Source organism: Salarias fasciatus, chromosome 9 (assembly GCF_902148845.1).
Source record: "Salarias fasciatus chromosome 9, fSalaFa1.1, whole genome shotgun sequence".
Taxonomy (NCBI): Eukaryota; Metazoa; Chordata; class Actinopteri; order Blenniiformes; family Blenniidae; genus Salarias; species Salarias fasciatus.
The window spans coordinates 18,862,441-18,883,104 of NC_043753.1; the positions used below are offsets into that span (position 1 = coordinate 18,862,441).

Genomic DNA, 20,664 nt, shown 5'->3' on the forward strand with positions numbered 1-20,664 from the left:
AACTAAACATTTCGCCCAAACATAAACATGAAGCATAACTGTTGAGAAAAGCAAACATTTTCACCACTTTCACAAAATTTCGCCTTTTTTTTTCTTAGAACCGCAGTAAAACACAGAACACAACGGCGTCAGTGACTTCCTGGTCTTAAATATATTTAAGTTACGACTGAGAATCTTGGAAATGTCCCTTTTTTTATGATGCGGTTTAACTGGAACAAGATGTCATGTGAGTAACGGTGCCGAGGGAGGAAAGAAAACGCTGCCGTTCTCTCACCCCTTTATGATTCACTGGGTTCGGCGACACCGGGGACAAATGATGAATAAAAAGCCATAACTTCATTAATAATTGAACCTGACACAGCTGCGCTCCTCGCTGGCAAGTGTTGCAGAGAGGAGCCTTAAATAGCCAGCACTCAGTTTGGTTATGTAAAGACCAGTATGATAAAAACCGGTCTCGTACCGTTGAATTATTCATTGTTTTCGCCTCGTTTCTGGAGGAGGAGGAGGAGGAGGAGGAGGAGGAGGGGGAGACTGAGATCACGCATCAAGCCAAATCAAGCACCAAGAAAGTATTTAAAATTACAAATGCACATTTCATTTGGTTTTCAGTAGAATCAGGATAAACTCCCCAGCAGGCGAAACACATGAACTGTAAAAAAAAAAAAAAAAAAAAAAAGATCCTCCCACGTGATGCTGGGGAGGTTCGGTCAACGAAAGCAGCCGACTCTTCTGTTTGAGACGCACAGATGACCAAAGAGGAGAAGAAAGCTGGAATTATGCATCTATCTGTGCGGCCATTGTTGCGGCCGCCGGACGGGATGCTGCATGTGACGGCGCCGCCGCCTCACATGACGGCGCGTCATCGGCGCCTCAGGTGCCGCCGGCGTTTCAGACAGACGTCCTCGGGCTGTTATCACTGGCAAGCGGTGTGTGTTTTACCCCCCAATCTGCTCTCCGAGTCCCTTCCACAAACACACACCAAGCAGATTCACGTTTCCTTTTATTTTCCACAAAGATAATTATCAATGATTAAAAAAAAAAAAAAAACGCTGCTGGACTTTTAGGTTTGCTTTGTTGAAAGAGAGAAAGTCGTTTCTATGGATTAATTTCTTCAATACCGATCCATCCATCCATCCATCCATCCATCCATCCATCCATAGTCATTACCCCTTCATCCTGTTCGGGGTCGAAGGGCACCAGAGTTAATCCTGGCTAACAATGGGTGAAGGCAGTTTACACCCCGGACAGGTCAGCTGTCTATCAGAAGGCAAACAGATAAACACACAAACACACATCCACGTTTAAGAGCAAATTCAATCACCATTTAACCTCAAATGCATCCATTTTTTTAACCACAACGCTGCCGTATACGGTATTATCACATCACTCAGATGAAATGAGAGAAAAAAAAAACAATACATGAATTATTTCCAAGCCTGTTCAAGTAGAATGGATGCTCTAAATGTGTTTGAAAGAAGACATTACAGGAAATGATCCGTCAGGTTACAATAATATGTGATTATATCCACACAAACCGAACAACAGATGGTGGATAACCCAAACTCCAAAATGAATATGAGAAAATATGTGCAACAAACATCATTTTTCCATTTTTATAAGGTTAAGAAGCATTGTTGTCTTTGGTTTATGGGATGTTTTGTTGAGTGGTTCATGCTTTTTAATGTCACAAGCTGAAATATAAATATAGAACCGCTCCTTAAAGCTGCATACAGCCTGTCTACAGTCCAGTTCTTTTAGTTTTTATAGAATAGTGAGAAAGCAGCTCTGCTGTTTCATTTAAAGTTCATTAATTAAAGTTCTTTAAGATGAAAACCGGAGTAGAATCTTTGGAAACTATGTTGTTATTTTTTACATTGGATTTTTATTGCAGATTTGTTATCTCCAAAATTCAACAAATGGTCCTACACTTCTTCGGGAGAATTGTGCCGAATAATCATGATGATTGTTTTGTCAAATTCACATAAAGAGTTTTATTTTGATGCTAATGCTACATCTGTAACAATATTATCACATTTCACTGCTGCATCAGTGATTTCTCACTAATTTTACACAAAGCCCTCAACAGAAAACACAGAAACAGTATCTTATATTAAAAAATGTACAGTTAGCATTAACATCATCTTGGCTACATGTTTAATAAAGATACAACTCAAACAGTTTTCAGTGTATCCACACTTAAACCTGTTGTTTTTCCCCTTTTTTTGAGAAAACATTGCTCAAAAAATGTGTCACTCAAGATTATCAGAAAACTATGCAAGAAAACGCTTTAAAAAAGAAAGAAAGAAAGAAAGAAAGAAAGAAATCCAGCTCCTGATTAAAGTGACACCGACTTAAACAAAATGACATAAACAAATGCTGGAGCTCCTGAAAGAATGAGAGGAATGTTAAGCCTGTCCCTGGCAACACAAAAGAAACAAAACTAAAGAAAACATGGAGCTTTTTCATCCCGAGTGACGACTTCAGGCCATACTTTTCATTCCAGCATGAACACGCAGCGGTTCGGAATAAAGCTCCTCATTCACCGCTTTCCCTTATTCATTTATTTATTTATTTATTTACACAGACGGGGGGGGAAAAGCTGCATCTGCAGCTTAAAATACAGCCGGTGAAAAGACCCGTTACATAAAAGCAGAAAAATATAAAAGGGCCTCTCTGCCTATTAGGTCGGGCCGAAGCCACGCTTCAGCGGAGCGATGGTGAAAAGTCAACATTTCTCTGCCCCGGCCCATGTGATGTGGCGCGAGAGGCACGCTCAAAGGAATGCCGGCGCAGAGAGGGCTTCCCTTGTGCCGCAGCGACGGCGGCGGCGGCGGCGGCGGCGGCTCTCTGCGGTTTAGGAGAGCAGAAACCCGTGTGACGCAAAGTGCCATCTGTGGGGTAAGAGGGAGAGACAATACATCCCCCCTCGGGGGGAATAACAAGCCGCTGCTGCTAATATTAACTCGCATCACCCAGAGAAGCAGAGAGCAGGAGCGGCTCAGAGGAAGCACATAAATATAAAGAAAAAAAGGGCCTAGTTATTATTTTTGCTAGTTTTGTATGTTGGAAGGAAACATCCAGGTAATTATGACATTCCCGAGCTGCAAGAGGCAGTTTATGCCGGACTAATTACAGATATCAACATTTAGCACAAAGCAGGAGATCCTCGGGACTGCAGAGCTGAATCTAATGACTGTTTTTACTGACAATCCATTTCCATGTTGGACAGGGACCAAATAACCCACAATCCTGTAAACACCACGAACTTTCACCGTGAGATGGCCTCAAGGTCTTGAAACCACCACCGAGTTCGGTAACGACTCGTCTTCAGTAAATCCGGCTTCACATCAGGACCGGAAGGGAAGAGTTTCAATCACATTATTGAGTCGCACGACAGAAAACTCAGCCGTAAATGTCACTATTGTTTCAAATCAACAAACTCTGCCTTGAATCCTGAAACGTCGTGATCTCTCATGAAAAGAGCCGTACAGTGAAGAACTGGAGAGGAGAGCTTTCTGCAGACCGTGTCCTTCGAACTGCTTCAATGGCGACGATCTTGGCAGCTAAAGCTATATTGTGGATGTAAATAGATGCTCATGGAAGGACAGTCAGCAGAATATCAGAGGTCAAGCGGCCTTGAAATAGCAGCATTTATTCTCCTCTCGCATACTGGAGAACCAAAGTCGAGCAGAAAGTGCAAGTCAGTGAACTCAGGATGACTTCTCACATCAGCTTTGAATCGAAACCGGTTCCATGAAACGGATCAACATGTTGAAGCTGGTCACAGTTACTCCATGCGGCGCGTCTCCGGTCGGGTTCATGGATTAATAGAGGAAATTAGAAACGAGAGAACGTCGTCTCGACACCCGGTGTTTACGTCTAAGTGCTTCTGAGGAAATGAAGTGGACACCACAGCGACAAAACAAGAACCGCTTTGCACCAAGCATGACAGCAAAAATAAAACCCAGACACATCAGCCACTTTCCGGTCTACCACCCACACACCAAACACACACACACACACACACACACACACAAACACACATACACACACAATGCCCCCATCTCCTGCGTCTCCACACAGCACAGCCGGGAAGGTTATTTTTAACAACTTTAACTCTCCATCTCGCTGCTCATTGTTTTCCACATCTCTGCACCGATCCAACGGTAAACAGTCAACATCTTGGAGCGTTGGGGTGGAGAACCCTCTCGGGTGGAGGCCGGTGAGTCACGGACGCCTCAGTGTCATTACCCGGCGATCAATAATTGACACATGGTGGCGAAATGAAGACGACGCGTCGCCGCAGCGGCTGGTTTTCTTCCTTTCTTTGCAGATCCAGGATGACTCAGTGGAGGTGTGCACAGACTGACGGGTCAACTCTCCCCCTCGGGTTACACTATTAAATATTCACACCATACCGCTGCATAATTTACCTTGTCAACATACCGAGGAAACGACTGGGAGGGAGTGGGGGGGTGAAAAAAGTGTTGACTGCTCTGAGTTTGGGGAGAAGAACTTTGGAGCTCAGCAGAAACCCGGAAACGGTTTGAACAAACTCTCCTTCGGGCGCCGCCGCCGGCGGTTTGCTTCTCTGCAGCGGCTTCGCTCTGAATATGATGCAAGCGAGTCTCAGAAGGGATCAAACGGGACCGATAATTTCAGAAGAGAGACGCTCGTCTGGGGGGCGTTCGTGGCTCGAGGCCGGTCGTCCGACGGATTCAGGCGACCCGGCAGGCCGACTTCCTCCAGGGAGAGCTCTCGGGCGCATCTCGTCTTTGTCTGAACGCCGAGGAGCATGTTGCTCTCCCTTCGGTGCCAGCATAATGGTCTTCCTTGTCATGTGATCTCCGCGAAAATTCCAGAGCGGCTACCGAAGCCAAGCGCACATGGCGGCCCTTTCCAACAGATGTTTTTCGTTTGGGCTGCTGCAGTCTCTGGGTCCGGAGGCTCGGAGCCAGAGAGGTGATTCATGATGCAAGCTTTTTCCCTGTTAGAGTCAGCAGACTGAAGGAGCGCTCCAGGTTTGGGATAAACACAGGCCCCGGCTCTGTTTTGGTGGATTCTCCAATGTTATAATATAATAAAGTCACAAAAGACTGAAGCTGTAAAGTGATGGATGGCAACGAGTGTGAGATTTACTGTCTGTTAGTAAGCCGAGGGAAGGACGGGGCCTGCGTTTTCTCCTTTTAACACGCCATGTCTGGTTATCGTCAGGCTGCTTTCACCGCTGACATGTGATCTGTCGACTTCTTTACCTAAGTAAACCCAAAAAAAAAAAGACCTCAAACAAGCCGGTGCTGCAGGCCTCTTCCAGTCCGGTTAGTTCCAACTGCCGTATGGAAACACCGGCAGTTTGAGCATCTTGATTTTGACGAATGGTTCACAAAGGATGAGACGGTAACAGTAAGTCGCCGTGATTCCAAAATAACCTCCATTTAGCCGAGCTACACCAACACAGATGAGCGGCTCAGGATCACAGTCAACACCCCCCCCCCCCCCCCCCCCCCCCCCCCCCCCCCTGCTTTACCTGACTTCATCCTGCGGGCCTGAAGTCATTCACGTCTGCAGATAGCGCAGAAAATGAGGTCATGCTTTAGCTTGAACAGACGACGGCGAAGGTGTGGGCTCCCCCCGGTCTGATGCTCCATTTAATCAGAGCAGGAAGGATGCCAGCAGAGGGCAATGGGTGGCGGAGACGGGAAGAGATGGAGGAGATGGGGAAAACACAGGCACCACGCTCCCGAGCGAGCCCACCTGCCAGACCTGATTACGGGATTCACACGTGATCAAACGTGACACAGCATCGTAAAGGCGCAATCAGGAGCTCACTCTTTCTTAAACACAATATAGGAAATGTTCAATGCACTGGGGTACGTGTGTGTGAAAGGAGTGATCATTCTGAGACGGTTCAATCCAGATCTGACCAGAACAGGTCTTTCTCTGTGTGTCACACACACACTCACTCACACACATCCTGGCAGCATGCTCTGAAGCTGTGAGTTATGTAATAGTGAGCACAGTGAGCTGCAGGCCTGAGTGCACATCCTTCTATTCCCTGCACTCTCACCAACACAAAGCCACCCCCACCCCCCTGCTATTACTCCAGATATCAGGAGAGAAAGAGGAGTAAGAATCACTCAGATGAAACACAGAGATGAGAGTTCACCTTCGTGCACGCGCGCGCGCGCACACACACACACACACACACACACACACTGTGCATGGAGATATTTCTGGTTCAGATTGTTGGTCAGATATCATAAAAAATGCCCTCAAAAGGGCAACAGGTGCAGTTATTTTGGTTTCTGGGTTTCTGATGTGCAGCTTTAAAACATCTCTCGCTGTCAACAGTTGAATTTCTGGCGGATCGCGTTCAGAGACGCTTCTCTCAGCGAGGAGGTTTGAAAGTGAGAGTGGCTGCAGTGTTTCACGAGGCTTCTCCCTCCATCACGTCCATCCATCCATCCTCCGTGGCCTTACCTCCTCCAGCACGCTGACGGTGTTCCTGCAGCTCTGCAGGCGGGTGGTGAAGCTGGACGTCGTCGGGGAATTGTAATCCTCTGTCGTCTCCGAGAGAAACTCGGACACCGATATTTGATCCGGCATCCTTTAACTGGAGGGGGTGGAAAAAGAAAAAAAAAAATGCCTACGGGAGGGTTGGCGATGATTGTTCAGAAAGACAAAAACATGGGAGATTTAAAAAGAGAGAGAGAGAAAAAAAAAAGAAACAAAGAAAGCGAACGAAAGCGAAAAAAAAAACCCCACGATTTTCCCTCAAAACTGCGCCTGAGTATCGAGATGATTAAGACGTGTCTTCTTCTCAAATGACTTCTCAGATGACTTGACGGTCCCCGGGGGCCAGGGGAGGAGGAATTTCACTCAGTGTCTGTGGGCTGCGTCCCCTCGGCGCGTGTCTGCTCCTCGAGAGGATGATGCCTAAACGCGACACATTCAGAACCGGTGTCACCGCGCGTCTGTAACTAAAGCTCGGAGGAAAAGCCGCCGCGAAGAATAGCGGATGCCCTCATTATGCTCTACAGATGTGCAATAAGGCGCCCGTCGTCCAAGCCGTCCTCCGTGGCCAGCCGCTGGGTGCCGTCCACCATAGTCCACGGTGCGCCCGGGAGGTGTGGAAGCGCGGCGGGGGCTCGCTCCGGTCGTCTCCGGCCGCGGTTTGCGGGGGTTTTTCTGAAGCTAAAGGCTGGCGCAGACACGGTCCGGGGCTCTACTCCGCTGCTCGGCCGCGCTCAGAGCTGCTCAGAGGAGGAGTGGAGGCGGAGGAGGAGGAGGAGGAGGAGGAAAGGAGGAGTGAAGTTCCGCGCGGGAGGAGGCGCCATGTCCGACCCGGAGTTTCAGCGTAAAAACACCGCGCGCCGCGCGCGCGCGTCCTCCACTTTCTCTGCGCATTTTTAAGACATAAAAAGTCATTAGGATGCAAAAAAGAAAGAATAAATTCGGCAAATGTTGGTCCAGCTTTCAGGAGAAGTGAACATAATGAATTACAGATACGCACAATAACACGCTTTGTGGTACTTTTATGCGCATGTTCAAATACTCAAGTGCAATCTACTCCAAAAAAATCACTTTGAAAATCACGTCATATGATTTGAATTTATATTCTGATCTTTTAACCTGCATTTTCATAGCTTAAAAGTCTGAATTTATTGATGCACTTCACTGTTGCTTCAGTGTTTTCCTTTAACAATAGTATGTGTGCAATCATCCATATGTTCCATCCATATGTAATGCATATTGAAATGTCTTTTTTTCAGATATTTAGTATTTTAACTTTGAAAATACCTAATTTGAATTTGCAATTTTTGTTTCAGACTGTAGGTTTGTATACATCTTTTATGTTTGTTTAACAAAATTGAATGTTGAAATCTGGGTTTATCATTCATGGACTTTTATTCCTTATGTTAGGACTTTCTGACTGGAGTGGAGGCCAAGAGGTTAAAGAAGTGGACTTGGGATTAGAGATCTCATTGCTGGCAGGTTCCTGTGGGTCTCTGATCAAGGCTATCAACCCCTTACAGCTCATATGAACACAAACACAGAAAATTACTATGAATAGCAAAGATGGATGAGTCTATGTTTCGTTTGCTTGCTTTTTGAGGTCAGAGTGAAACTTTGCTTAGCCTGTTTTAATAAATGGAACAAAATGACACATGAACATTGAACCCATCTCCAGACATAAATATTATCTTGTTTATGAGACATATATCCTGTACATCTCTGTACATCGCTCCAATCCAGCCATACTGAGATTAGCACAACAAGAAAACATCAAAATGTTGTGCATTTGATACATGAATATTACATTGCAATAATAGAAAAAAAACACAATCCATGTACAGAAACTGAAGTGCACATAAAACATAAAAAAAACATACATTCTTTGAAATGAAAAATGTCGCCAGTGAATCTTATTTTGCTACCACGGCCTGTCTGCTCTGGTGGCGTGTGTCCATTCCTGCGCGCTTCACGGACTTCTCTCTCCCACCCACCGCGCCTGCCTAACGGGGCGCCGAGCCGCTCTGCGCATGCGCGCTGCGCTGAGCTACTGCAGAGTGAGCTGAGATGTTGGTGAGATCTGCAACAGTAGACACACATATCACAACTATAATGATTGATCATATTAGTTTGGGGGGTATTTTTCACAGTATTATCTAGTTTGCGTGATACTTGAAAGGTATAAATCTATATTCGGACTGTCTGTTCATCATTTTACTTTCAGGGAACATCAGTCATTTTTTTTTTTGTATGATAACTAAAGAAAATAATCTTTGTTCGACTGTATCTTTTTAAACATTAGGACTCAAAAAAGTTCAATTCTGTCTAACAGACGCAATAGTTTCTCAGTTTCTAACTTTTTGATACAGTTACCACCATATAACACTCTCATATGACCATCAGCTCCCATTATTTTTTTTCCTCAGTTGATGTAGTCAAGAAACACAACGTTGACTCTTTTAACTAGTTAGCACTACTTGTGAGACAGCTTATCAGGCTTTGAAGGACACCTGTTGATATTTTGCCAGGATTATCTGCCATTTCCAAACTCAGTGATCTAATGTATAGTGTGTAAGTGTGTGGACACAACTCAGGCTTGATGTTTAATCACAAGTATCCTCAAAGTTTATTCCAGCTTCGTCAATTCACATTGAACTAGTCAAAGTTTTCATTAATTCAAATTCACTTTCTCTTCCTTTATAAAGCTCCATGAATGCAGTCTGCAGACAAAGTGTTATTTGTGTAATTCAGGGAAACATCAGCAGAAATGCGCAGGAATTTATGTCATTGTAATTTTAATCCATCTGGAATAATCCACTGTTTAGTGGTAGAAAACCAGAAAACCAAACATGAAGCGCCACCATGTGGGCATTGATGGGTTTTTTCTCAAGCGCAAAGGTTCTCAAAATATTAATTATTTTTGAAAGGTTTGTCCTTTCATTAAAAAATTAACAATATTACAATCAGAATAAGTGTTGTTTTAGCAATATTTATCCTTGTCAATTCGCCGTTTTTTCTTCAGATGCTCCTGCAGCTATAAACATGAACACCTATTGTATATTACGCTCCAGTTTAAGGACATCAAAAGTGAGATCCATGGACCAGAAGTGACCAGCAATACGCTCCTATCCAGCCTTCCAAACCTCCAATTAAATCCTTATTATTTTAAAAAGAAAGAAACTGTTTTTTAAACAACTTTCTTTAGAGTAGTGGAGACAGATGACACTGAGACCCATCCTGAAACCCTGAAACATTAGTGATGCTTCCATGAAAGACAGAAAACTATTCACCTCAAATCCATGCATAATGCAACTGCGAAAACAGAAGTTTTTCCCTTCTTCTTCTTTTTTTTCCCTCTTTTTTTTAGGTGGGGTGGGGGTTGGGGGGATGATCTGCTCCAATAAGTGTAATTGAAATTCACTTTATGTTGAGACTGTATAAATTTCGGTATTTATTGTTTGGTTTTGTGAAAATATTAATTTTCATCATCTATGTTCTGCACCACAATAAATAAAAACATTAAATGTCAAATTTAAATGTTATTGTGGCATGATGAAACTATACTGTATTTAATTTCTAAATTTATATGTTTTTGGCATCCTTGGTCTAATTAAACATCACGTGTTAGGTGTTTTACTAAGTTAAAAAAAAATAATTCAAATGGTAGTTTTTTTTTCAACAAAATTAATGATAAATTTTCTTTATTGTGATTTTTTTCATTGCAAAAGTGATACTTTCTGATTTCCGGTCATTTTATTTGTACGGCGCATTTAATAGACTTTGGGAGGGAGAAACAAAACAAAAACAATTTCCCTTAAAACATACGACTTTTATTTACTGTTATAATTTTTATGCAATACAATCTTTATAATAGCAACGATATTGTTGTGTAATTCAGGACGCCTGCTTTATTCTTACATAAAAGGCGAACCGGAAGTTCCCGTTCGTCTTCTGGCTGACTTGATCCAGCGCGCGCTGTTAGCTCGCCTGTCTCCGGACCCTGCGTGCCGCCTGGTCCGGGTAATCTGCCGCTTCAGAGGGGTCTTCCACGGCTTCGGCAGCCCGAGAACAAGGAGGGAAGTTGTATTTTGTCGCTCCGCGTCTGAAGCCGCCTGTCATCGCTCTCAAAGCTGCCCGTCGACAAACTTGTGGCAGAAACGAGAAGTTGGAACTGAATGGCCGAGAGCTCCTCAGGTACCTCACATGATTCATGTCTCTGTTCAGCTGTGTCGTGAAGAGGACAGTCATACTTATCGTGTGAAAACAGCTTGGCTTTATCTAGCCTGGTAAAGGTGGTTTTGTCAGCCAGCGGTTGTTTGTTAACTCAAACTTGGAGCTGACGTCTGTTAGCTTTCTCTGATGCTAATGTTAGCTTAGCGCCTGAACGCGTCGGAACTGACGTGACAGAAAGTCAGTGACCTTTGAGATGTTGCACACTTTAATTTGGGGTTATTAATCTGTAACTGCGTAGCTCAGCAGTCACCGGTGACTCAGGTTTTTATTTTAACTTAAATTCATTGATGACTGATTGAAAGGTGATGGATGTCTGAGCTCTGGCGTGCAGTAGCTTCCTCAGGAAACACCTGTTCAGATGCCTGTGTGTAGATTTTGTGTTTATTTTTGACATACACTGTCTCCTTAGGATGTATTAGATACCCCTTTGGTAGTTATGAGTGTCTTTAGGAATAATTTGTGGCTCATGTTGTAATTTAAATAACTGGGCTTTCTTTTTGTTTCGACCTAAGAGTTATTGGTTTACTGATTTTACTAATTTTAGTGTAGACAGTTTCAGGCTTCTAACACTTCCAATTTCTTTTATTTGCAGACCCACCTAACCTCAATCCAGATGGATCGTCGCATCAAAAGCCACATCAGCCCAAGTCTCGACGAGGTCGACCCAGAAACAACAGCGACAGAAACCTGAGCAGTGATAGTCATGATTTTCCACAACATTATGGACACTTTTATCAGAACTATACCCCGTATTCCCCCCAGAACTCTTCCAATTCTGCTGAGTATTACCGTCCTCCCTACCCTGCAGAGGACGCAGCCAGAAGACGAGGCAGAGGAAGAGGGAGAAGAGAAGGTAACCGAGGATTCAATGGGAACTTTGGTAGTTCAGGTCCTTCATGGCAAGGAGGAAGTGACTTTGTCCCGCACAGTGACACTAACAGATATGCAGGAGCTTACCACTCAGGTGCTCGTCCCATGGATGGACCCGATGGACCCAACTGGCGGAGCGGATATGTGAACCGGAATTTGGATCAAACAAATGAAAATCAAGATGCCAGATCGAAGAAACCGCGGAAGTTTGGCCATGAGCAGAGGAGAGAAGAGCAGCACCAGAGGAGAGTTCATTTAAAGGAAGACAACATGGCAGTTGAGAATCAGAGCTCACACACTTCTTCTGAAAAAAATGCACGAGTTCAGCCAAACACTACAAGCTCAGAGTATCAACAAAATAGTCATCAGAAGAACCCTAATTATCTGAAGAGACGCCAGGGGCCAATCAAACCTCCAAAGCCACCAGCCCACGAGGAGGAAGGCTCAGAAAGGGGCGCCAGCGGCCAGGACGACTCCGACCACGGCACATCATCTCACAAGTCAGCAGGAAGAGCGTCAGGACGACTGACAGCTCCTCAGGCCAGAGGGGGCCGACGACCACACCAACAGAACTATCACAAAGACAACCAGAGGAGCTGGGACAAGGTGCCCAAGAGCAAAGAGACGCAAACAGGTTTGTCTCAAACTTCTGAAAACTACCTTCCACAGGTATCTAAAAAATTTCCCTTTTGATCTAATTGAGTTTTATTCACGAGTCACTAATGAAACTCATCGTGCCTGCTGATGCCAGTATCATGACGCAGCATGCAGCCGCGCTGAGGATAGCACTTATCCCCACATACTCCTATTCTGTCCTTGTACTTATTTTTTTTGTGGCTTGATTCCAAACTAGCGAGACAGGAATCGCTTAAATCAGAGGTGTCATCCGCAAGCCACAACTAGCCTGTCAGTTGTCTTGTCTGGCCCGTTAGATGACCTCCTGAAGGAGAGCTGCTTTAGTAATGGTAGACATAACGCAACACTGAAAGCCAAAACTCAACAGCAGATGGTAGAAATGCCTCTTGTCATTCATCAGTGAAAGCTAGCTACCCGAAGTGACATAAAATTACCATGAAAGTCACACTATGACTGTAAGTTGATGAAAATACACTGACGGCTTTACACAACAGGGTTTAAGCCAGCATGAGTGTGATGGAGAAGATTCTAGAAATCACAAATTCTCCTTTCAAGAGATTTCACATCTTTCTGATTAGATTTACATTTGCTTCAGCCTGGGCTGCTGTCTCCTAAAGCTCAGACCTTCTGTCTCCACAGGCTGCCTGATCGAGCAGCTCTCTGAGGAGAAGTACGAGTGCATGGTTTGCTGCGACATCATCCGGGTCATGGCGCCGGTGTGGAGCTGCCAGAGCTGCTACCACGTCTTCCACCTGAACTGCATCAAGAAATGGGCCCGATCCCCGGCCTCGCAGGCGGACGGTACGGCTCGTGACTGTCTGTGTGGTCGCTGCATAACCGGCTGGTGGTCGATGTGGCTCATGCAGTGAACATTCCATTGTTTCCTACCGCTGTTTGAAAACATTGAGGCCGAATGGAGTTTTTGTGTTGTCATCACATTGCGCAGAGCGTTCTGTTTAGTTAAAAAAAACAAAACAATGGTGCTCACATGCTAAAAATGCTGTTTTGCAGATTCAGCTGAAGGGTGGCGCTGTCCAGCCTGCCAGAACGTCGCAACAAAGCACCCGACCTCCTACTCCTGCTTCTGTGGTGTGTATCTGTCTCCTGCATGCTCCACCAGACCTGCTGTGTTTTTCTACAGCAGCATAAAGACGTCCTGATACTCAGAAAGAGAAATCACATCGTCACGATTTCCTCTGTATTTGATTGGCAGGTAAAGTGACGAACCCAGAGTTTCAGCGAAATGAGATCCCCCACAGCTGTGGTGACATGTGTGGCAAAAAGAGGAGTGGAGTGGACTGCCACCATCCCTGCAACATGTGAGCCTTCCAAATAAAATGAAATGGGAAAAAAAAAAAAAAAAACCTTATTCACTTAAATCTTTTTCAATCAGTTTGCTCATGAAAGGTGTAAACTTGTTCATTAAAACACCTTCTGTGTTTTCCCTCAGCTTGTGTCACCCCGGACCTTGTCCTCAGTGTCCCGCCTTCGTAACAAAATCCTGCGTCTGTGGGAAAACGAGGTACTGGATCTTTTAAATTTGAGCTCGATCTTCTGTTGCTGCTCAATGCTGAACAAGTCGTCTCCCTGTAGTCAGCCGATGAGATGCGGCCAGGCCGCCGTGCTGCAGTGCGACCAAGTGTGCGGCGCTGCGCTCAACTGTGTCAAACACACCTGCGTGCAGGTGTGCCACAGCGGGGCGTGCCAGCCCTGCCAGCTGCCGGTTCAGCAGGGTGAGTCTCCCTCTGGCGGGGGCGCACTGGAGATGCATCACAATCTACGCAGGTTGTAATGAGTTTGTTTTGTGTGTTTTTGTGTAGTTTGCTACTGCGGTGTTGCCACTCGAGATGTCCTGTGTGGCACAGACCAAGAAGGATTTGACGGTTCGGGACATTTCTCCTGTCAGAAACTATGTGGAAAGTAAGTTTGACTCTGCAGCACTCATGGTAAGATGCTTGATGCACATTTCTTTTCATCATTCGTTGTGTTTTTTGGTTCCTTTCAGGCAGTTGAGTTGTGAAGCTCACCGGTGCGAGCAGGTGTGCCACCGGGGGCCGTGCCAGCCGTGCCCTCGCTCCCCGTCCCTGGTGAAGACGTGCCCGTGCGGCCAGACGCCGCTGACCAAGCTGCTGGAGCTGGGCTACTCCGAGCGGCGAAGCTGCTCCGATCCCATCCCCTCCTGTGGAAGGACCTGCAGCAAACCCCTGCCGTGCGGCTCAAGCGGTGAGAAGAACAAACGCCGACATCTGATCATGTGAAGGGTGTGGTTGAATTTTGATTTTCAGAGGGAAATATGACTGTTAATGTCTTCTCTGTGTTTGTGTTGTTCCGTCGTCGTGTTTCAGACACCATCCATCTGTGTGAGAAGCTGTGCCACGAGGGCGACTGTGGGCCCTGCTCTCTGACCTCCACTGTCAGGTGCCGCTGTGGCTCCAAGATGAAGGTGTGTTGAAAAATACCAGCAGAACCTTTTCTTGCATCACTGCTTCATTTTTTTTAACCTTTTTTTTGTTGTTGTTGTTTTTCAGGAGGTCCCGTGTGAACAAATCCAAAAAGAAGGTGAGATTTTAAGAACAGTAGATGGAGGTGTGTCAAACGTCTCCTCTCCTGCCTTAAGTTTCATTTCTGACTGTTCGTTTGCTTCAGACGAACTTGTTTTCACTTGTGAGCGGCGCTGCAACAAGAAACGCTCCTGCGGTCGACACAAATGTGGCGAGCTCTGCTGTGTGGTGAGTATTCTCTTTTGCAAAATAAATTATTGAAGAAGAATATAGAAAGTGTATTTGTGCTGAATATTATACCTGAATGTAACGTAACCCTTTTAAGAGAACTCTTTCTGATGTGTTTATACTGGAGAATCTAGTTTTATGCTCCAGCTTTGCTATAGTGCGGTGTACGCTCTCTGTAAAGGGCGCCACATTTCAAACTGCAGCACATTAAAGAAAGAGCAGAAAGCATTTCGTGTATGAGTTGAGGTGAACCTTACCGTTTCCCTGTCTGGCTCTGTTCAGAGCGCGGAGCACAAGTGCCCCCTGATCTGCGGCTACAAGCTGAACTGTGGCCTCCATCGCTGCCAGGAGCCCTGTCACCGTGGAAACTGTGAACCCTGCTGGCAATCCAGTGAGTCCCGCAGTCACTTACTCCCGGTTTCTTCATGAGAAGTTGAAAAACATTAGTTACTCTGTCCATGAAAAGAGAACAGGGTTTTGGTTTGAGCATTATCCTTTGCTGTAGTCTCTCCCTCAGTGTTGGTGTATCTGATGTGTCATTTTTCGGTCTTTAATGCAGGTTTTGACGAGCTGACGTGCCACTGTGGGCTCTCTGTGCTCTACCCACCCATCCCCTGCGGTACCAAGCCTCCAGAGTGCAAAAACCTCTGTACCAGAAGACACGAGTGTGACCATCCAGGTGAGAGGAGCCTCCTGCTCGCTCTGCGGAGCTGCACCCTGACCGAGTGCGAGCGCTCTCCTAAAGTCTGCTTCTCACGTAGTGTTTCACAACTGCCACAGTGAAGAGAAATGTCCCCCCTGCACCTACCTCACTCAGAAATGGTGCATGGGGAACCACGAGGTAAAGCCCCCCCGCCGCTCGCAAACCTCCACCATGTCTTATTCCGATCCCTGGAAATACAGCGAGGCTCTTTTCCTCTGACTCGCAGCAACGCAGCAACATCCCCTGTCACCTCCAAGACATCTCCTGCGGGCTGACCTGCAGCAAGACGCTGCCCTGCGACATGCACCGCTGCAAGCGCACCTGCCACCGGGGGGAGTGCCTGGCGGACGGCGGCTGCCAGCAGCCCTGCGCGCTCCCCCGTCCAGACTGCAGCCACCCCTGCTCCGCCCCCTGCCACAAGGGCAGCAGCTGCCCACGCACCACCTGCACGGCGAAGGTACAGCTGGAGCTCGTCAAACGCTCCTCCTCCCACCTGTAACCTCGCTGTTTCCTGATCGCCTTTTACTCTCCCGGATGAATTCTCGTCCAGTCGCTCTGCGGGCCAGCTGTGTGTGTGTCTCCGCTCCTGCAGGCTGCCTGCAGTTGTTGACATCTGCTCTAAAACTGTGCGACTGTCATAAACGTCTACCATGGAGGAAATGATTCATCTGCAGCGAATGATTAATTTAACAATTAGACCATTCACAAAGGCAGAATTTCTCACGTGTGTAATTAACCTTTAAAAGAGTCTAAAGCTCAGTGTTCTCCGCAGGTTGCTCTGCAGTGCGCCTGTGGTCGAAGGAAGGAAACCGTGGCCTGCACTGAAGCAACCAGTTCCTACCAGAAGTCGGTGTCGCTTTCATTACGTGCAGCTTTTTGTTTTTAGGTTCACCTTGCTAAACCCACTGCTGCTGTTACGCTGCAGGTACGCAGCGATCGCTGTGGCCAGTAAACTGTCCGACATGCAGCTCGGCAACTCCATGGACATCGGGCCGCTTCTCTCCAAGAAGGAGCTAAAACAGACGAGGTAGGATCAAGCAGGAAATTACGTCAAACTCAGGACTTTACACTATATAGATTATACATTTTTCATTTACATTTTAGTGGAAGTTACAATAAATGGTGTGCGAGTATTCTCCTCTAAAAATGCGATCTTTTAAAAATGTCCGTCAGGCTGGAATGTGATCAGGAGTGTGCCACGCTGGAGCGGAACAGGCGCCTGGCCGAGGCGCTGCAGATCGAGCCGTCGTCCGACCCCTTCAGCGTTCGCTCCACCTCCGTGTACAGCGACAGCCTCAAAGACGACGCCAGGTCCGAGCTCCGCGCCGCCGCCACAGCAGACCGCATAATGGAACCAATCCTTGATATTCATGCCGCTTCTTCCTTTCTGTCTTCTAGGAAAGACCTCAGATTTGTCACTGAAGTCGAAGAGAAGATAAAAAATCTTGTTGAGCTTGCAAATAAGGTATGGCAATCATTTAAAATCCCTTTTTATAAAAACCAAATGCTTCTAACATGAACTTAGAATGAATGTGAATATGAGACGCCCTCTGCTGGTGGCTCTGGAAAATGTTCCACTGAAGAAGGCTTCACGTTGATCTTTCACTTGTGAGCATTTTGAAACATTTTGAGAACAAACAATCATGTAAAAAGATCTGTTATGTTCTTCAGGTCATTTTGAAACGGGATCAAAGACTTGGATGATTTTAGCGGGAGTGTTAAAGTGGATTCTTATTGTTCCCTTAGTGGATACTCAAGTAGATCTCCCTTTTTATTGTTACTGATTCATTCTTCCAATGACTCATTCCTTATATATGACAAAAACACATCAGTTAATTAAATTTTGGTTTTCACAAAGACATGATTAATTTTTTTTTATTTTTTTTTTGCCTTCACAAGAAGAGTAGTTTCAGATAAACGGAGCGCTGTAACATCTGTGACATTTAAAGAGTTCGTAGCAGCTTGTCAGAAAATGATGGTGCAGATTTCTGGCAGCAGTCTCCATCTGTGTCCCTATTTCAGAAAAACCTCTGGAGTTTTGTAGCCTGAACGACAGAAGCTGTTAGATTTGACCTTGAAAATGGCTGCTTAGGAATTTCATATAGGAGCCTTTGAGTCGGTATTTCTGCATCAGTATTGTTGGACCTTTGCTTTTTCTTCAGTCAGTTGGCATGTGTTTTCAGCACAGCTGCACGTTTAGTGAGAGCAACAGGTTTATCCTGTCATAGAAAAACAGAATTTACGGCAAATTTGTAATATTAATCCAAATGTGAGACAACAACCTGTTTCACAATCTTCATATGTTTTCATGTTATTTTCTGATTCAGTTGCTGTATATTCTGCTATTTTTGATCTTGCTTAGTGAATCCTCTGTCACACGTTCCATAAAGAACCAGCTGTGGATTTTGAAGATGTCAGAAGGATAAAGAAGTGTCGTTCATGACTCTCTTCCCCTGAATGAAATGGTTTTCTTATCAAAAAGCAGCCAGAAAAACAGTTCTTCCAGATGGAAACCTGGGTTTTTCTGTGAAGTTTTCTTTTGTCCTCATGTCCTGCATTAGCTGCAGCAGTGCTGTTTGTTTCATTAGATCTTTTTCTTTTAATGCAAGCCAAATGCCATACACACACACACACACGAATCACCGCTGTAGGATACCACTTTATGAAACCGCCTGTTTCGTCAGTCTGATTGAATTCTTTCCAGTTGTAAGCTCGGATTGTTCCTTTTAAATAAACACTGAATAACACGATCAGATTGATGTGGACTATAAAGTCTGATCCTAATCAATCCCACAATGCCTGACACTGCTCTGTTGGCCGTTTGTCAAACGCACACAGCGATCCCACATCCAGCTTCACTCTGAAAGAAGAAAGACATTAACGCTTTGCTTCTGAATGTGAAAATGTGAACCGACTGACGGACGCCTGTTGCCGACGCCTGCAGGGGAAACAGCCGAAGAAGAGCCACTGCTTCCCGCCGATGAACAGAGAGCACCGGAAGATCATCCACGAGCTGGCCGAGGTGTACGGCGTGGAGAGCGTGAGCTACGACAGCGAGCCCAAGAGAAACGTGGTCATCACAGCCAACAAGTAGGACTGTCCGCCGGCGCTCCAGTGAAACGGCTGATTGGGACGCTTGAGGATGTGCCTGTGTATCTCTGCTCCGCTCTCAGGGGGAAGTCGGCCTGTCCAAACGCGACGCTGGCGTCCCTGATAGAGCGGGAGACGGCGGCGAGGGCCCCTCCCCCCATCGCTCATATCAAACAGCACAGCAGCAAGTACGTCTTTGTTTCTGCTCTGAAGAGACTTATTTATTATTATTTTAAAATGAATTTAAACAAATGTAACCTCACAAGTTTGGAAGAAGTGGAGCGCTGTGAATACTGTCTTTTATGATCACTTCAGAAACCAGTAGAGTTTACAGAACTGGTCTCGTCTGATGTTCCATCAGTTGTGAGCGATGTAGTTTAACAAGTGTATGTTTGTGTGTCTGATGCTCCGCTGTCCCCAACACAGGGTCACCGGTGAGAGTACCTGGTCCAAGGCCGTGAAGGAAGAGCCTGTTATCGATTATTTTGACGTCCAGGACTGACACGAAGAAGAAAATCCTCAGGTTCAACTTGAAACATTAAATCTGCAGTTGCCAAAAAGGCTCGTTTGGTTTTAATCCAAGATCAGTCAATATTTCCTCTGGTCTCACAAACTAATAAAGATACATTTGCGAATATTTCAAAGGTGTGATGTTCTGCTTTTATAAGTGAGACTGAAAGTGTGTCGGGGCGATCAACTCCTCCGTCTGCAGTTTAATAAAAAGTCCATTTTATTTAAATATGAATTCAGTATTCTGCTCGGAGAGGCTCATAAAAGCTGCTCAGGTGTCAACAGTGACGCCGCCGCTGTTCAGCCTTCAGGAACCTTTTGTTCTCTGTGCTGGTGTTGAGCCGGAGCTCCGGCAGTAAACCTGTGCGGCTGGAGGTGGTGGGTGGAGGGTGGGTGTGAGTGGGCTGCACTGCGGAGAGAGAGAGAGAAAGAGAGAGCTCCGTCTGAAGCACGACTCTGACCCAGATGTGCTGCCTTCGCTCTTCGTTCGGCGGGAGCCCGGACGGTGTTTCCAGGTCAGACCTGACCCGGTCTGGACTGGTTCCGGCCCCGGGATCCTGCTCTCCAACCTAATGGGCCGTTTGATGCTCGCTGCTGCTGCTGCAGCCGCTCAGGTGGAGAGGGTTCAGGCGCTGACTCAGAAGTGACTAATGTGCTGATGTGAGAGAAACCAGCCGCTCGGTGGACACTGGAGGTTTTTATTCAGACGGCACAAAGCGCATTTCATCTTAAATCCCCCCATTAAATAAAAGATGAGCTTCTGCTTACTGCTCTGCATCATTTACATGTTTTTCTGCTTCGACACACCTGAGTCAGATGAATAATTCCTCATTAACAGAGACGGATTGATGTGTCCGAGCAGGGAAACAACAGATATGTGCTGGTTTCACATTACAAATCAAACATTAGGTGGTTTGTATTTGTCTTTTCAAGCATTAATAAAATAGTCATTGATTTATTTATGGGTAAAAGGGCATTTAAGAGACACAACAGTGACAAACCAATAGAATCCTGTTCTTTTATATTGGAAAAAAAAAACAATGAAAAATTCATCAGATGAAATTTTATTTAAAGATAAAATAGAAAAAAATGCAAAAACAACTGCTTCATACTTAAAAAAAGGAAAGTGAAGCCATGTTACATGTTTTATACTTTTGCCTCAAGCACTATGATGAGACTTTCATGACTAAATCTCTTTGTGAATTAATCTTTATGATCTGCATGCAGCTGCAGCTTCGGTGCCAAATTTCAGGAAACAATAAAATTTCGTTCTGTGCTTTAGAAATCAGTTTCAAATCATGGAAAGTGTTTTGCCGCCATGTTTGTTTGTCACCAAATCTACCAATAACCTCTTAGTAGTCTTATTTATGCAGCATTCGT

At 45.5% G+C, this 20,664-nt stretch overlaps 2 protein-coding genes across 6 annotated transcripts in view; one reads left to right on the forward strand and one right to left on the reverse strand.

Annotated features, from left to right (window-relative positions):
• Positions 1 to 6,710, reverse strand: part of asap1b (ArfGAP with SH3 domain, ankyrin repeat and PH domain 1b) — a 46,145-nt gene extending 39,435 nt beyond the window's left edge. For 4 of the 5 annotated variants that reach the window (XM_030099519.1, XM_030099516.1, XM_030099518.1 and 1 more), the window contains exon 1: positions 6,481 to 6,710. In XM_030099519.1, coding sequence (XP_029955379.1) covers positions 6,481 to 6,606 — 126 coding nt within the window. In that variant the 5' untranslated portion in view covers positions 6,607 to 6,710. The remainder of the gene's footprint in view (positions 1 to 6,480) is intronic. The other variant, XM_030099517.1, reaches the window with a different exon arrangement.
• Positions 6,711 to 10,478: 3,768 nt separating this feature from the next.
• On the forward strand, positions 10,479 to 19,414 carry nfx1 (nuclear transcription factor, X-box binding 1). The gene is made up of 23 exons (XM_030099521.1): positions 10,479 to 10,707; positions 11,339 to 12,250; positions 12,892 to 13,053; positions 13,264 to 13,341; positions 13,466 to 13,571; positions 13,703 to 13,774; positions 13,846 to 13,985; positions 14,073 to 14,172; positions 14,258 to 14,475; positions 14,598 to 14,695; positions 14,781 to 14,811; positions 14,899 to 14,981; positions 15,264 to 15,372; positions 15,541 to 15,660; positions 15,743 to 15,822; positions 15,911 to 16,141; positions 16,457 to 16,530; positions 16,610 to 16,711; positions 16,858 to 16,995; positions 17,083 to 17,149; positions 18,629 to 18,774; positions 18,858 to 18,962; positions 19,201 to 19,414. Exons 1-23 carry the CDS (start codon positions 10,689 to 10,691, stop codon positions 19,274 to 19,276), a joined length of 3,267 nt encoding a protein of 1,088 aa, XP_029955381.1. The 5' UTR covers positions 10,479 to 10,688; the 3' UTR covers positions 19,277 to 19,414.
• The last annotated feature ends 1,250 nt before the right edge of the window (positions 19,415 to 20,664 follow it).